The sequence below is a fragment of the Schistocerca serialis genome, chromosome 2 (assembly GCF_023864345.2).
Source record: "Schistocerca serialis cubense isolate TAMUIC-IGC-003099 chromosome 2, iqSchSeri2.2, whole genome shotgun sequence".
Taxonomy (NCBI): Eukaryota; Metazoa; Arthropoda; class Insecta; order Orthoptera; family Acrididae; genus Schistocerca; species Schistocerca serialis.
In genome coordinates this window covers 500,919,827-500,938,685 of record NC_064639.1, presented here as the reverse complement: position 1 = coordinate 500,938,685, position 18,859 = coordinate 500,919,827, and the positions used below count along the sequence as shown (strand labels likewise).

Genomic DNA, 18,859 nt, shown 5'->3' with positions numbered 1-18,859 from the left:
CGACAGAACTTTAGTAGTACAACATGGTATAATCACCTTTCAACCTAATCTAGGCCCCATCCATGCAACTGATTATTGCCACCACAAACATCATTCATAGAATAGTAAAAACAATATTACAAAAATAACATTGAAATAAATATTCTCAGTGTTCTGTTTTGGCACCAGAAACATGTTTGCATAAAGTTATGTCATGTTGTCCGATGTGACATGAACCACATTAAAGATACCCCTAACAGTGCTGTTTTTGGTGTGTTTTGTTGGGTAAAAATTTTGGGAAATCTGACGCCACCAGATAAAATGATTACCTACATTCCAAGTTAAAAGAGAAGATGTCGTGGGTCAATGAATTTGTCGTGATTAAAGTAGCAAGATTTGGAGAGTGGTGTGAATACTTCAAGTAGAGGTGAAGATAAAACTTAAACCTCAACACAAAAAACTCGAAAAAGTAAAAGAAACATGTATTGTCCCTTTAAGTTTAATGTACTTAGTAATATTTTGAAAGTGGCATCATGCCAGGAGACAACTAAATAAGAAGTAGTTAACAGTAATTATCCTCTCCAGAAGAGCATACTTTCATTATCGTCAGCCACTTCTGTTTGGCACTGTCTCTTCTAGCCCTGCACATTTCACAACAGACAATAAAATTATAATTTCGTATTATATATAAAATATGAACACCAATCTGTCTTTAACTGGCCTAACATTGTTAAAGGATAGAGTTATCTATTTATTTTATATTATATTTTTACATAATTACATATGAACATAGTTTCATGCATTAATGTATCTTAAGATGCCGGTGTCCAGAATTGTGTCTGACAATAAAGCACTAATTCAGGCTTCATTAGACTGTGAACTTGTGTCACACAGTGCACAGTATGCAGCACGCGGGTTGTGACCAAGTGCAGTGACCCGAATGGCAAACGTGATGGCAGGCATCATTGATGGTTGTGTCCATATTACAAATTTTTTGCAGTAAATTAATTATGAGTTAGACTCAGTGATTTGATATAGTTGTTTTGATATTTGTCTACACTGCCTAGATAGCTTACTTCTATTTAAACTTCATACATTAACATTTTCTGATGATACTTTGATCAAAATATTGTTACTTATATTAAACTTAAAGAGTCAATACATTTTTTTTTTATTCCCACAAATACTTTCCAGGACAAAACACAAAATTTCGATGAGTTCTTTTTCACTTATGAGACTTACATTTTTCTTTTTTTAATTCACACCATATTCACTTACTATAGTCTAGTATATATTTAGCTAATTTAGGTAACCTAAGCAATAAGCAGTGGCAATAATTTTAAATCAAAGAGGAAAGTGAGTTGCCATTGCATTCTCTTGCAATAGGATGCCTAAATCACTACGGCAAAATCATTTGATTTAGTACTGAATTTTACTCCTCAAACAGAACTACAAAAACTATGTGAGAGCAATGTTATTTTTTGCAGATGAGTCACAATCTCCCTTTCTCTGCTTTTAGGTGCCGAAACAGACGACTTCACAAGACAAAAATCATCACTGTTGGTCAACCGTAAAATATAAACACTATGTTCTCACAGACTTAACATCTTTTTGAGCTCTACAGTCTGGTACTACATAATATGATGTAGCTCTTATGTATTACATAGGGTATATGAAAATAGTGTGCTGGTGGAAAATATTTTCATGTAATTTAGCTGATGAAACTTAAGCAGCTGCATTACAATTGGACCATTTGTATGGGAGTGATGATGCCACAGACAGATACACATGTTAAACTTATGACATCAATCTGTTTGCATTAGGGGTTAAAAATGCTGGAACACACTGGGCTGCACCTTCAAATTGGGCTAACAACTCTTATGACCATAGATCCATGAAAATCTGTGTTCATAGCTCTATGTTCTTGTTTCAACCACAGGACATCAAAAGTCTTTTAATGCAGACATGGCGAAGTGTCTGTTACATTTATCTTGAATGGTAAGTCTCAGTCCTGCAGAATGTTCTGAAGCAAACAAATTCCCTTCATAATTTAGTGGAAAAGCAACTTTCCATGCCTGGACTCTCAAATGTCTGGTGGTGTGCTGAAACCAAATTTTGGTCTGCACTGCTGTTTTCACACAATAGTGAAGTGTTCAGCATAATGTCTCAGAAGAGATCTTTGAAGTTAGAGCGTATGACAATGTTTTCTTTTGAAAAACTTTCAACAGTGTATTGTTGTAAAGTTATTTTTTCTTTGACTGATTAGATTTAGGTTTAACAGAAATTTTTTTTTTTTACAATGTAAATAAATATGATGTGTGATGTGAATATATATTGTGTATTTGAGCGGCATGTTTTCATTTCAAATGTAACGCTGAAATACAATACGACAAAAATAAGAAATGTAGTGTACTTAAAAAAAATAAGCTATCATAAACTAACACCAAAATTGGGAGAAACAAAATTGCAGAAATATCGCGTTACAAACATTTGATTATTTATGAGTACCTAAAATCTGTGCATGTTAAACATAAGACAGATTTAAATGAAAATAACATTCTGTGTAAATAGTGAAAATGTTTCTTGCCACATTTAAAGAGAACTGATTCCATAGGCACATATGCTGCACACACAAGCATCTGATACGTTGCTTACGTACACAGGGTGACCCAGAAGGAAAGGCATAGGCTTTGAGGGTCGATAGTATTAGTGATTCTGAACAAAAAAGTCATTTGGACATATGTACAACGTAGGAAAAGATGGACTGCTACTTACTATAAAGAAAACTAAATCATATTGCAGACAGGCACAAATAAAGGACAAGATATGTATATATATGACATGTTCTCTACACTTCCACAGGAAACAAAAGGAAACAGTGGGGAAAAGGAGAAATGCTGGTAATAGCAAATGACTGTGATGTAATGTTTTTTGTGTACATTTCCTCACAAAAGATGTTCAAAATGTCCACGGTCAACTGCAGTACATTTTGTAGCTGTTTTAGACAGCTGCTGTGTTGCTGAACTGAGCTCACTCATATCATCCTTTACTTGAGCTCATCATGTAAAATTCCATGACAAGTTCCTCCTCTATGCCCACTCTGCACTTGTAGACTTTGCTCTTAAGCCAATCCCACAAACAGCAACCTAATGGCGTAAGATCGAGTAACCTCGGTGGCCAAGAAATGACTCCACGGCAACCATTCCAATGCCTAGGATATGTTTCAGTGAGGTACTGTATCATTGGCAGTACAAAAAGTGCAAGAGGTTTGTCGTGCTGAAAGTACATATGACACAATGTTGCCAAAGAAATATACTCCAGATATTCTGGTAACACATTTCAAGTTACCACATTACAAAAGATGGTTAGCTAACACAATTGGACCCATGAGTTGTTCGTCAGCAATACCGCAACACACGTTCACAGAGAAATATCATTGAAAATTTGTTTCCACTGTAGCATGCAGGTTTTCATCTGCCCACACATGAGAGATGCATGTGTTACTGATGTCATTATGAGTAAATGTCAATTCATCAGTGAAAAGAATACATGGAATACAGTGTTCATTGGCAATGATCCACTGAAAGAATTCCTTTTGTTTGGCATCATCTCTGTACAAAATTTGCATGTAAATCTGCCGATGATACAGATGCAGATCCTGCTCATATAATGTGTGCATCACTTGTGTTTGTGTAATACCAAGCTATGCAGTAATTCTTTTTGAGTAGATAGCTAGGCTGCATTCTCTCATCTTCAATATGATGACATTGGATGGAGTGTTCACATAAAACATGTCCACTGGAAGCACCCTAAGTTCACACAATCTGTCATACACCCTGTTAAATACCATGTTACACGGAACTCTGCAATTAGGAAATCTTTGTGCACATTTACGAACAACAGCACTGGAATTCCCATTGCAGAACACGTAGACAAAGATCATGCACCATACTCTGCATGCCTGAAGACCTGTGGCATTTCCACTACACTGATCCGTACTGTTCTGACTGTACACGTACTCTGGTGCAATAACTGCTATATGAAGCGTCAGGTAAACAACATATACACTTGTAGGACTCGTCGCCCCATCATGTACAAGTAAGGTGCATGCTGAAATGGCCAGTAAAGACAAAACTACATACCCTAATGTCACTTTGGTTGTATTCACATGTGGGTGCTGGTGAAGTAGGACATGAGACTGACTCCTATGATTTTCAAACAGCTGTTTGTAGAATACGGTTAAGAAAAATGCATATATTCATTCAAAGTTTTTTGCTCAGAATCGCCAGTACTACCACTCATCCACATCATGTACCTCCCCTCCCGATTTAACCTGTACAGGAATTTCAAAAGTAACTCTAAAGCTAATATCTAGAAACCTATTTATTTACCCATTCGTACTAAACAGACTAGCTTGCACTTGTAATAAGAACTAAATAGTATCAAACCACAGAAAATCCAGGATAGAATGCAACAATATTATGAAAAGGAAAGTTGCTACTCACCATATAATGGGGATGTTGTCGCAGATAGGCACAACAAAGAGACTGTCATGAATCAGCTTTTGGCCAGAAAGGTCTTCATCAAAAATGCGCGCGCGCGGCGTGCACCACACACACACGCGCGCGCGCACAAATGCAAATGCAAGATACTAGGATAGAGGTGGGGGGACAGAAGTGCTGCTGGGGAATGTGCAGGGACGAGGTGGAGAGGACAGCTATCTCCAGTTGGGAGGTTAGACGGAGGGCAGAGGAGAGGTGGGGGAGAGTAGTGGAAAAGGAGAGAAGTAAAAAGACGGTGTGATGGTGAAATGAGGGCTGTGTAGTGCTGTAATGGGAACAGGGAAGGGGCTGGATGGGTGAGGACAATGACTAACAAAGGTCAAGGCCAGGAGGGTTACGGGAACGTAGGATGTATTGCAGGGAAAATTCTCACCTGCACAATTAAAAATAGCTGAGTTGGTGGGAAGGATCCATACAGCACAGGCTGTGTAGCAGTCATTGACATGAAGGATTTCTTGTTTGGCAGCGTGTTCGGCAACAGAGTGGTCCACTTGTTTCTTAGCCAGAGTTTGTTGGTGGTCATTCACGCAGACGGGCAGCTTGTTGGTTGCCACGCCCACAAAGAATGCAGCACAGTGGTTGCAGCTTAGCCTGCAGCTCACATGACTGGTTTCACAGGGTATCCCCTTTGATGGGATAGGTGATGTTTGTGACCAGACTAGAACAGGTGGTGGTGGGAGGATGTACGGAACAGGTCTTGCAACCAGGTCTATTACATGGATATGAACTGTAAGTAAGGGGTTGGGAGCTCAGGTTGTGTAGGGATGGACGAGTATATTGTATATGTTTGGTGAATGGTGGAATACCACTGTGGGAGGGGTGGGAAGGATAGTGGGCCTGACTCAGTTCACTCCTCCATCCAACCTTGATCCACCCCCAAACCACCTCCTGTTAACTTTCCAGAATTTCTTAACATCGAACCTTGCCTCACCATCATTCCCCAAATCCCTCAACGTGCAATCTAACCTTACATCTGCAGACAGAACTGCAATCCACCATCTAAAAATCGATCCCAACCTTGTAATCCTACCTGTGGATGAAGGCTCCAACCCTGTAGTTTTAAATCGCAAGGATTACCTGGCAGAAGGATTGTCAGCCATCAGATGCATCCACCTGTGAACCTTGCCACAATGACCCCATTCCAGGAATCCAGCACTCCTCAAATCCTTAGACCCATCCCAGAACCTCTCCTCTGAGTCCATCTCTCTGCTCACTCCTACCACTTCTCATACTCCTACCTTCTGCACACTTCATAAAGTCCATACACCCAACCACCCATGATGCCCTATTGTTGCCAGTTACTGTGCCCTCACTGAGGGTATCTCTGCTCTTGCAGACCAAAACCTTCAACCTGTTACCCATAACCTACCCCCCCCCCCCCCCATATATATCTCTCTCTCTCTCTCTCTCTCTCTCTCTCTCTCTCTCACTCTCTCTCTCTCTCTCTCTCTCTCTCTCTCTCTCTCTCCCCCCCCCCCCCTCCCCTCCTGAACACGCCATGAAGGCCCAACGGTACCAACCGTCCTCTTTGTCATCCTCAGTCCACAGGCATCATTGGATGCGGATATGGAGGGGCATGTGGTCACCACATCGCTCTCCCAGCCGTATTTCAGTTTCCAAGACTGGAGCCACTACTTCTCAATCAAGTTATCTCCTCAGTTCGCCTCACAATGGCCGAGTACACCCCACTTGCCAAGAGCACTCGGCAAACCGGATAGTCACCCATCCAACTGCTAGCCCAGCCTGACAGTGCTTAACTTCGGTGATCTGACGGGAACAAGCGTTACCACTGTGGCAAGGCTGTTGGCAGAACCTATCCTCCTATATTAAAAATTACCAACCATTTCCTTCACCAACTCTCCATAGTTCCTGTTCCTTTGGCACACAGTGCCCTGCTGGACACTACTGACGCCACCTAGCTTTACACTGACATCCCCTACGCCCATGGCCTTACTGTTATTGAACGCTACCTTTTTAAACGCCTGATGGATTCCAAACCAACAATCTCCTTTATAGTCGCTGTGACCGACTACATCCTGACCCGCAAGGCACCATCCTCTGCCAACCTATTCATGGGCCATCTTCAGGAATCCTTCCTAAACATCCAGAATTATAAACCCCTAACCTGGTTCAGATTCACTAATGACAACTTTGCAATCTGGATTGAGGGTGAGTACACACTATCCGCATTCCTCCAGAGCCTCAGCAGCTTCTCCCACATTTGCTTCATCTGGTCCTCCTTAACCCAACAAGCCAATGCCCTAGATGCTGACCTCAATCTCAAAGATGGCTCCATCAGTACCTCCATCCATATAACCACCATCAATCCCTCCACTTCGACAGCTGCCACCCATTCCATACCAACACGTCCCTAGCCATCTGTGAACGTCACCTCTGCAGTCACGAGTGGTCCCTCTCGAAATATACTGCGGGTCTCACTGAAGCCTTCACAGATCATAATTATCCTTCCAACCTTTTACAAAAACAAATCTCCCGTGCCTTATCTTTCCAGTCTCCAACCAGCTCCCAAAGTCTTACCATTCAGCCACAGAGAAGCATTCCCCTCATAAATCAGTACCACCCAAGAATGAAGTAACTGAATTACATTCTCCACCAGGGTTTAGACTAACTATCCTCGTGCCCTGAAATGAGAAATGTCCTGCGCACTATCCTTCCGACCCTTCCCACAGTGGTAATCTGTTGTCCACCGAACTACAGAATATATTCTTCCATCCCTACACATCCCCTGTTCCCGACCCCATACTCAAGGCAGAGCTACCTGTGAAACCAGTCATGTGATCTACCAGCTAAGCTGCAACCACTATGCAGCATTCTATGTGGGCATAACTAACAAGCTGTCTGTCTGCATGAATGGCCACCAACAAACTGTGGCCAAGAAACAAGTGGACCACCCTCTTGCTGAACACGCTGCCGAACAGGATATTCCTCACCTCAATGACGGCTTCACAGCCTGAGCCATATGGATCCTTCCCACCAACACCAGCTTATCTGAGTTGCACAGGTGCGAACTTTCCCTGCAATATATCCTACGTTCTGTAACCCTCCTGGCCTCAACCTTCGTTAGCCATGGTCGTCACCCTTCCAGCCCCTTCCCTGCTCCCATTCCAGCACTACAGAGCCCACATTCCACCATTGAACCCAGTCTTTTTACTTCTCCCCTTTTCCACTACTTGCCCCCCCCCCCCCCCCCAACTCTCTCCTGCCCTCTGTCTAGCCACCTGACTGCACATAGCTGTCCTATCCTTTCTCCACCTTCTCCCTGCACACTCCCCAGCACCACTTCACTATACCTCCCCCTTCCCACTCCAGCCTCCTCCTCATCCCCACCCAGTCGCCACTCCCATCTTGCACTGGTGCTGCTGCTCACAATGTGACTTCAGTTGCCAGATACTACAATCGCGTGTGCGAGTTGAGTTTGCGTGCACATATGCTCTGTGTGTGTGTGTGTGTGTGTGTGTGTGTGTGTGTGTGTGTGTGTGTGTGCGCGCGCGTGTGTGCGCGTTTTTTGATGAAGGCCTTTCTGGCCCAAAGCTTATTTGTGACAGTCTTTCCTTGTGCCTATCTGCAACTCAGTATCTCCGCTATATGGTGAGTAGCAAGTTTCCTTTTCATAATATTGCAACTAAATAGTGTCATTCTTATTTTTTCTTTTTTTCTTTTCATGAAAGTCATCCAGAGCACTTTATTTTATTCGTGTGATTTTTTTCCAGTTTTGCACATTTATTTTGCCCTGTCTGCTTCTAATGCTGAGGCTATTGATTTTATTCTTATTTTTGGCTATGTTACTGTGATAGTGTTATCACAGTATACTTCACACATCTCAAACACTATGTGATCAAAAGTATCCGACACCCACAAAAACGTACTTTTTTTCGTATTAGGTGCATTGTGCTACCACCTACTGCCAGGTACTCATTATCAGTGAACTTGGTAGTCATCGGACATCGTGAGAGAGCAGAATGGGATGCTCCTTGGAACTCACAGACTTCAAATGTGGTCAAATGATTGGGTGTCATTTGAATCCTATGTCTGTATGCGAGATTTCTACACTCCTAAACATCCCTAGGTTCCTATGTGCTAGTGAAGTGGAAACATGAGGGGACACGTACAGCACAAAAGTGTACAGGCCAGCCCGTCTGTTGACTGAGAGACCGCCGACAGTTGAAGAGGGTCATAATGTGTAATAGGCAGACATCTATCCAGACCATCACACAGGAATTCCAAAATGCACCAGGATCCACTGCAAGTACTATGACAGTTTGGCAGGAGATGAGAAAAACTTGGATTTCATGGTAAAGCAGCTGCTTATAAGCCACACATTACGCAGGTAAATGCCAAACAATGCCTTGCTTGGTGTAAGGAGCATAAACATTGGACGATTGAACAGTGGAAAAACGTGTGGAGTGACGAATCATGGTACATAATGTGGCGATCCGATGGCAGGGTGTGGGTAAGGCGAATGCCCGGTGAACGCCATCTGTCAGCGTGTGTAGTGCCAACAGTAAAATTCGGAGGCAGTGGTGTTACGGTGTGGTCATGTTTTTAATGGAAGGGGCTTGCACCCCTTGCTGTTTTGCGTGGCAGTATCACAGCACAGGACTACATTGATGTTTTAAGCACCTTCTTGGTCCCCACTGCTTAACAGCAATTCGGGGAGGGTGATTGCATCTTTCAACACGATCGAGCACCTGTTCACAATGCACGGCCTGTGGCGGAGTGGTTACACGACAACAACATCCCTATAATGGACTGGCCTATGCAGAGTCCTGACCCGAATTCAATAGAACACCTTTGGGATGTTCTGGAATGCCGACTTTTTGCCCGGCTTCACCGACCGACATGAATACCTCTCCTCAGAGCAGCACTCCATGAAGAATGGGCTGCCATTCCCCAAGAAACCTTCCAGCACCTGACTGAATGTATGCCTGCGAGAGTGAAAGCTTTCATCAAGGCTAAGGGTGAGCCAACACCATACTGAATTCCAGTATTACCGATGGAGGGCACCACGAACTTTTAAGTCATTTTCAGCCAGGTGTCCAAGTACTTTTGATTGCATAGTGTACGTCAAGAAATTAACATTTAATGAAAGTGGTTGTACATTAATCTTAAAAGAACTGTATTTGTGTCCCCGAACATCACATCATCCTGTTGGCAGTATCTACGATGATATTCACACTCCCTTCATCAATATTTATTTAAGAGGTTCTGAGGGGCCATGAAAGCTACAGCTGCTCAGTTATGGAACAAGTCAGTGCATAGTTTACAAAATGGCGATTAGAAAATTTATGAACAAAAGAAACCAAACAATTAGTAAAACACAAAAAAATGTGAGTAAGTATACAAATAAATATTGCATTACAAAGGAAAGTTCTCAGCTACTGCAAGGAACTCTTGCATAAAGTAGAATATGGGTGCCACTAGCAAACTGACTTGGCATTTCCGAGAGCCTATTGAAAATTAAACCTGCTGAACAGTGCACATACTTCTGTATGATACAAAGGAAGCGTTATCCATGTACAAATCTTTTTCTTTCTAGTGTTCAATGTATGAATTTTGCAGTTTCTTTTGAATGAGTCAATACTGTCAGTTTGACAAACCACATGATTGATTTAGATTCATAGACACCTGAATGAGGGCCTACACAAAGTCTCTGAACAAACACAGAAGATTTGCCCAGTCCACCTTTACTGACCTAAAAATATTTTTGGTGAGGGCACAGAGTTGCCCAAAATGTGATACCACAGGAGATGATACAATGAAAGTAATGAAAGTAAACAGACTTTTGCCTTTCAATGCCACACACAATGGAGATTATACAAATAGTGAAGAAAGCAGCACATAATTTCTGTTACAGATCATGAATTTGATACCACCACGAATGTTTTTCAGCTTTCCTTAGTCCTAAGAATTTAAAATGTTTGACTTCAGTAGCTGTCAACCATCTTGGGACAATGAAGTTCTGTTTTTTGTGTCTGAAATTGTATCCATTATGTTCTGTTGCATTAAAGAGTTAATCTGTTCTCTGAAAAACAGATGCTGATTTTATGAACCTTTTTTTATTTTGATGTGCTTTCAAACAAATCCTCAGTCCAGTGACAAATGTAGGTACGCTAAGACAGCTCTCATAAAAATAACTGCACAACTTTAAACCCTTCAATAAAGTCTATGACCACGGTGCTTAGGGCTTATGCAAGAAGAATGAGAAGAACACCACACTGGAAAATTCTCAATATTTAGTTTTTAAAGACAGGTTATGAAATTTCAAGTGCCAGTTTTCAAAAAGATGCTTTCCATTTGCTTATATAATGATGGCATGTGACTAGCTCAGCAAATCAAAATATAAGGGCCATTTGGAAAGTAAGTTCCAATTGGTCATGTAATGGAAACGGCTGTGAAAATCCAATGAAGCTCTGCACAAGACGTGTTGGCCAGTGTCTCTAGTATGTCCATCAATCACATCACATCACTCTTCAGTTCTAAGCACACATGAGCATGCAAAAATGCCTACAAAATCTTGTCTCCCACCAAGTACGAGGGTCTGGTGAGAAATATCACGTAAAGCTACGCAGCTCATATAACATAACTTCATGACTTTCCTTCTCCAAGACAGTTCTTAGCAACACCCTGCAGGGGCAGTGAAGATGCTCCTGCAGCATTTTCAGTCAGAAGTGTTTGATCACCCACAATACCGCCCGTAATTGGCTCCCTTCGATTTTCATTTCTTCTCACATGAACCACTGGTTATGAAGACAACATTTTGGCACAAACAATGAGCTGCAGCCCAGTGTAGAGAATTGGTGGAAAGCACTGCCAGCTGCCTTCTATGATGACGGTAACGGAAAGTTGGTACAATGCTACAACAAATGTCTAAGTCGGAGCAATGACTATGTAGACAAGTAGCTGGAAGTTTTAGCTAACTATTGCAAGTGAAACATTTTTTATTTTCCTAGCGGTTTCCATTTTGCGTCCTATCTGAACTTATCTTCCGAATAACACTTTAGTAATACAAGTACACATCAAGAATCAGTTTTTTTTTTTTAATTGCAACACTAATATACTTGGCGATGTCCTATATTTCCCCGATCTTTCATCATTCATACAAAGCTTATGTAACATGGGGATTTTCACATAAATATTTTTTCCTTTATTTTGTCTGTCTGTTTATTGGAGCTCTAGGGCACAAATAGCTGAGATGATAAGCATTCACACCCCAACTTAAAATGTGTCATTTTCGAGGGAAACCTGTCCTTAGTTCTTGAAATTAGTAGACACGCAACCTGGGTAGCATTAGCAGATGCATAGATCTATAATGAACAATGATAGTGAGTCTGGAATGGTAATTAAAAACCAAAACATAGTGGAAAGGTAAAATGAATAAGTACAGTAACACTCAGATTTCGAGGAACTGTTTGGTAAGAGCTTGTAGGACAACTGATGACCATGGTCAAAAATTAAATCTCACAGCCTTTTGATTAGCAGTCTGGCATTTATACACTAAGCCGCATAACAGAATATGTGACTTATCTTTCTTTTATGAATATGACAAGATCTGCAAACAATACTGTACATTAATCTCTCATTGGCATTCTTGGTTGATCAAACACAGTTCAAGGAAATTAATATTACAATTCTTATTTACTTCTATGTGTCAGTTATGGAATATATGTACAGTATTTGGTGAAAGTTGTGGTAGCTGAATACAGCATCTACTGTAACATTTTATTTCAACTGTATGTAATAAATCCAATACAAGGTAGATCATACAGATTAAATAAACAAACAAAAGTAGCACCTTTTTGCGCGCACAAGCGGCCCTTGGCAGATAATACTCCTACCATTAAGCATAGAAACATTTCATGTCCTACCTCTTCTCATTTAATAACCGAGACACAAGTTCAGCACGAAGTCGTCTCCTGTTTTTGACTTCATCAAACAATTTAATCCTTCTGTCTGTCAGTTCTCCAGTAATATCAATCTTTCTCAATACTTTTAAACACTTTTGTAGAGTGCATGATTTCTGAATAGGTTGGTCAGCTTTGAGGGCTTCTGCATTAAATATGCTTCTAGCATCCTTCACAGCTGTAAATACAACATTATAAAACATAAATCATAATTTCACAGTCACATTAGCATAGGCGTCTACAACTTAGATAAAACAGGGGAGAAGCAAAAGGTGGGAGACAAAACCTTTCGTTGGTGCTATGTCTTGAATGTCTCCTGACAACGTAAATATTTCACTACTTTATTTCTTCAACAGTTTACTGAATTGTTATCCAAAATTGTTCCTGTCCTCCTCTGTTCTACACTTTTGAAAGTAATTATAATTAATTAAATTATAATTCTTGTGGCATCTTTCTCGATAAATGTTACAGCATTGAACTTTTCTTTAGTTGTGTGTTTCAAAAGTGTGACAATAATGTAAACGACATCAAATATGCATCCTCACCCTACAAACCGGGGACCTTTGATAAAGGTCGCCAGTTTTACCACAGGTGGAACAACATCAGAGGGATACTTGTGGAGATGTTTGACTAATATAAGAGGGTAATCCCAAAAGTAAGGTCTCCTTTTTTTTTTTTGTAAGTATATAGACCTGTTTATTTCTACAAGGGCTTACATCAGTTTATAGCTTGAACATTAAGTTATTTTTCCAACACAATCACCATTTCTGACGATCCATTTTTGTAGACGCTGTGGTAGCTTTTGTATGCCCATGTCATAACAGCTCGTCGCCATGCTATTCAGAAAGTAATGGTCCTCTTCTTTCACCTCATCATCGAAGCTGAATCACTTTCCGACCAAATGTTCTTTTAACCTAGGGAACAGGTGGTAGTCACTCGGCGCCAAGTCAGGACTATAGGGTGGGTGATTACATTCCACTGAAACTGCTGCAGGAGAGCAACGGTTTGCTGAGCGATGTGCGGACGAGAGTTGTCATGGAGAAAGTGTATGCCTTGGTTCAACATTCCTCTTCTCCAGTTCTGAATTGCCTGTTTGACTTTTCTCAGAGTCTCACAGTACCTGTCAGCGTTAATTGTGGTGCCAGCGATTCAGCTCTGATGACAAGGTGAAAGACGAGGTCCATAAATTTCTGAATAGCATGGCAGCGAGCTGGTATGACATGGACATGCAAAAACTGCCACAGCGTCTACAAAAATGCATCAACAGAAATGGTGAAGAATAGCTAAATGTTCAAGCTGTAAACTGATGTAAACCATTGTAGAAATAAACAGGTCTATGTACTTATAAAAAAATAGGAGACCTTACTTTTGGAATTACCCTCTTATGGTTGCTGAAGAGGGGGCAGCAACCTTCACAGCAGTTTCAAGGCAACAGCTGGAATGATAGCTATGCTGGTACTGTGAACAGTTGAAAACACGGGAAACTAAAGCAGTTATACTTCCTGAGGATAAGCAGCATATCTGTATGACTCAGGATTATGGGATTCTCTTGCTTGAAATACTCCAAAGATAAAATAGATTCTTCAAAATTCTAGAGTAGCAGAGATAATATATAGGGAGTGAAAGGGTATCCACAACAAGAAGAAAACATTCAGATTTCTAGGAGAAACAGAACTGGCACCTTAGTGCAGAAAGTTAGAGTCCTGTAGGAGGGTTTGAGAATTTAGAAAGAGAAATGGCTAGTTTGATATGGTGTGAAATAGTGAAGTGTGGCAGCACTGGGTTACTAAAAAAAGGGGAGAGAGGGAGGGGAGGAGGAGGGGAGAGGGGGGGAGAGGGGGGGAGAGGGGGGGAGAGGGGGGGAGAGGGGGGGAGAGGGGGGGAGAGGGGGGGAGAGGGGGGGAGAGGGGGGGAGAGGGGGGGAGAGGGGGGGAGAGGGGGGGAGAGGGGGGGAGAGGAGGGGAGAGGGGAGGGGGGGAGAGGGGAGGGGGGGAGAGGGGAGAGGGGGAGAGGGGAGGGGGGAGAGGGGGGAGAGGGGGGAGAGGGGGGAGAGGGGAGGAGAGGGGAGGAGAGGGGGGGAGAGGGGAGGGGGGGAGAGGGGGGAGAGGGGGGAGAGGGGGGGAGAGGGGAGGAGAGGGGAGGAGAGGGGGGAGAGGGGGGAGAGGGGGGAGAGGGGGGAGAGGGGGGAGAGGGGGGAGAGGGGGGAGAGGGGGGAGAGGGGGGAGAGGGGGGAGAGGGGGGAGAGGGGGGAGAGGGGGGAGAGGGGGGAGAGGGGGGAGAGGGGGGAGAGGGGGGAGAGGGGGGAGAGGGGGGAGAGGGGGGAGAGGGGGGAGAGGGGGGAGAGGGGGGAGAGGGGGGAGAGGGGGGAGAGGGGGGAGAGGGGGGAGAGGGGGGAGAGAAGAAAAAAAGAAAGTGGAAAAAGAATGCCTAATAATAAATAAGGGAATAGGAAAGTGAGTAAGTTGTTATGTACAGTATAGTGATAATACTACAGTAGCTAAGACAGATACAAAGCCAACATCTACCACATTAGTACAAGTTTAAATGTCTACTACATCTGCACCTGCGAAGAGATTGTAGAAAAACATGGACTTGGGAAAAGGAATGAAAGGGAAGTCACCTTGTAGAATTTTGCACAGAGCACAGTGAGTCAGAAGGAAAGGTACATGCTTTGATGTGTGATAGTATCGGTGATTCTGAACAAAAAAACTTTCTGTTGTCAAATGTTCTATTCCGAATGGCTTTTCAGAGATAGAAAACATTTAACACAACTTTTGCAGGTTTTTCAACAATGTAGGAAGAGATACATGGCTTCCTATCTGGAGTTTCCATTCTTTGATTTTGTAGCTTTTCCTTTAATAACTCCAGTGGAAACTTGTTGCAGCACAAAATTAAACTACATTAAATTCGCTACGTGAAAGGTCCTATTCATTTTTTCTCTAGGGTTAACAGTCTGCACGTAGAGCGCACAATTATAATGGAAGTCTTGTGTTACGGGCATGCGCTGTAGCTTAGAAAGTTTTTGGTAGGCCAATATGAGGTAGTTTCCCCAGCTTGATAGACCCTGAGTGCCCTGTATAACGTTGTTCCTCTCAATTTTCTCTACAACACTGTGGTATGTTGTAAACAATGGCACAGATTAATAAAGAAAATACATAACAATGTACATTAAATGTGTTCTATCTCAGAAACCGTATGCAATGGGGTTTATGCCTATTTTTTTGTTCAGAATCACTAATACTATGACCACTCAAATTACGTACCTTTGCTTCTAACTCAACTTTTATTTAATCATAACTAAAACTTGGTTTAAGAAGCATGAAAGGAAGTTCTACTTGTGAAAGGCACCTGGAAGCATTAGAAGGTTTCAGATATAATACATAATGGTATGACACAAGTTTCAGAAACAGATTTAAACTGCAAAAAATTTCCAGGTGCAGATGTGGACTCTGTCCCTAATTTACTGATTATTAACAACAGATTAAAACTAAAGATACTGCAAAAAGGTAAGAAACTTGGACGACAGGGTCTAGATAAAGGTAAGTAAGCAGACATTGTTGAAACTTTCAAATGGAGCTTTAGGCAACAACTGACAAATGGGGGACAGGTATACTACAGAAAAGAAAGAAGAGAATTACATGCATTATGAGTGTTCCCCAGACACACTCTTGTCAAAATTTGTTCTGGAAGCTACAGGCTGTTACAATGATGTCTCAGCATATCTTCTCCCTTATAGTTTTCATTACTAAAAACTGCTCTCTTTTCCAAACCAATATTATGAACACAATACGAGGTCAAAATAACCTTATATAACAACCAGACAAACTTCACCCTTGTGCAGAAAGGAGTCAATAGCAAAAGCATGAAAGTTTTCAACACTGTAACTAGAGATACACAGCAACCCCCCCCCCCCCTTGACAAACTATGGACCCTGCTGACATGAGGTGGCTTGCATGCCCTAACAATACAGATAGTCTTACTGTAGGTGCAACCACAATGTAAGGCTATCTATGGAGAGGCCAGACAAACATGTTTCTGAAGAGGGGTAGCAGCATTTTCAGTAGCTGCAGGGGCAACAGTCTGGGTGATTCCCTGATCTAGCCTTGTAACATCAGTCAACATGGACTTGCTATGATGGTACTATGAACAGCAACAAGTAAGGGAAACTTTTTTGTAACTGTTATTCTTCCTGAGGCATGCAGCTGTACTGCATGGTTAAATGATGGCATCCTCTTGAATAAAATAATTTGGAGGTAAAATAGTCCTCCATTTGGATCTCCAGGGGGCGACTACTCAGGAGGATATCTTCATCAGGAAAAAACAAAACTGTCATTCTACGGGTTGGAGGGGGAATGTTAGACTCCTTTATTAGGCAGGTAGGTTAGAAACTTTAAAAAGGGAAATGGATAGATTGAAGATAGATATTGTCGAAATCAGTGAAGTTTGGTGGCAGGAGGAACACGACTTCTTGTCAGGTGAGTATAGGTTTATAAATACAAAATAAAACAGAAGTAACACAGGAGTAGGTCTAATAATGAATAACAAAATAGTAATGTGATTAAGCTGCTATGAACAGCATAATTAGATAGACATGAAGCCGACACCACAGCAGAGTGCAAGTTTGTGCCATCTAGTGCCAAAGATGATGACAGTGAAAGAATGTATAGTGAGATAAAAGAAATTATTCAGCTAGTTATGGGAGAGGAAAATTCAATTGTGGTAACGGACCACAATTCGATAACAGGAAAAGGACGAGAAGTAATAACAGTAAGAGGATATGGATTGGGGGGGGGGGGGGGGGGAAGCCACCTGGTAGAATTTGGCACAGTCATTGCTAACATTTGGTTTAAGAATACTGAAAGAAGGTTGTATACATGGAAGATACCTGGAGAAAGTGGAAGCCTTCAGATTGATTATACAATTGTAAGGCAGATTCTGGAACCAGATTTTAGACTGTAAGACTCTTCCAGGAGCAGACGTGAACTATAAGCACAATTCTTTGGTTATAAGTCGTAGATTAAAACTGAAGAAACCGCTACATTGTAGGAAATTAATTAGAGAGGACTTGAATAATTTGAAAGAACCAGAGGCTGTTGACAGTTTCAGAGGAAGCATTAAGCAACAGTTAATTGAAACAGGAGAAAGAAATATGGTAGAAGACAAATAGGTAGCTTTGAGAGGTGAAATAGTGAAGGTAGCTGAGAATAAAATAGGTGTAAAAATCTAATAAAAATTCTTGGATATCAGAGGATATATTAAATAAAATTGATGAAAAAAGAAATTAGAAAAATGCAGCAAACGAAGCAGACAAAGGGGAATATAGACATCTAAAAAATGATGGCACGTCGACAGACACACAAACAAACACAAACATACACACAAAATTCAAGCTTTCGCAACAAACTGTTGCCTCATCAGGAAAGAGGGAAGGAGAGGAAAAGACGAAAGGATGTGGGTTTTAAGGGAGAGGGTAAGGAGCCATTCCAATCCCAGGAGCGGAAAGACTTACCTTAGGGGGAAAAAAGGACGGGTATACACTCGCACACACACATATCCATCCACACATATACAGACACAAGCAGACATCATCTTTGTTTTTAGATATATATTTCCTACGTGGAATGTTTCCCTCTATTATAACCATCTAAAAAATGAGATTGACAAAGAGCAAAATGGCTAAGCAGGAGAGGTTAGAGGAAAAATGCAAGGCTATATATGCATATATAACTAAGGGAAAGATAGGTATGGCTAACAGGAAAATTAAAGAGGCCTCTGGAGAAAACAGAAGCCGCAGTGCAAATATCAAGAGCAAAGAAGTGAAAAAAGGTAGAATAAGTATACAGGGTGTTGCAAAAAGGTACGGCCAAACTTTCAGGAAACATTCCTCACACACAAATAAAGAAAAGATGTTATGTGGACATGTGTCTGGAAACACTTAATTTCCATGTTAGAGCTCATTTTAGTTTCGTCAGTATGTACTGTACTTCCTCGATTCACCGCCAGTTGGCCCAATTGAAGGAAGGTAATTTTGACTTCGGTGCTTGTGTTGACATGCGACTCATTGCTCTACAGTACTAGCATCAAGCAAATTGGTACGTAGCATTAACAGGTCAGTGCAATGTTTACAAATGCGGAGTTGGCAGATGCCCATTTGATGTATGGATTAGCACGGGGCAATAGCCATGGCACGGTACGTTTGTATCGAGACAGATTTCCAGAACGAAGGTGTCCCGACAGGAAGACGTTCGAAGAAATTGATCGGCGTCTTAGGGAGCACGGAACATTCCAGCCTATGACTCGCGACTGGGGAAGACGTAGAATGACGAGGACACCTGCAATGGATGAGGCAATTCTTCGTGCAGTTGACGATAATCCTAATGTCAGCGTCATAGAAGT

The 18,859-nt window shown here is 41.8% G+C and overlaps 1 protein-coding gene across 3 annotated transcripts in view; it reads right to left on the bottom strand.

Annotated features, from left to right (window-relative positions):
- Positions 1–18,859, bottom strand: part of LOC126457450 (transcription initiation protein SPT3 homolog) — a 114,544-nt gene that overhangs the window by 54,225 nt on the left and 41,460 nt on the right. For all 3 annotated transcript variants that reach the window (XM_050093730.1, XM_050093733.1, XM_050093732.1), the window contains exon 3: positions 12,428–12,641. In XM_050093730.1, the coding sequence (XP_049949687.1) occupies positions 12,428–12,641 (214 nt within the window). The remainder of the gene's footprint in view (positions 1–12,427; positions 12,642–18,859) is intronic.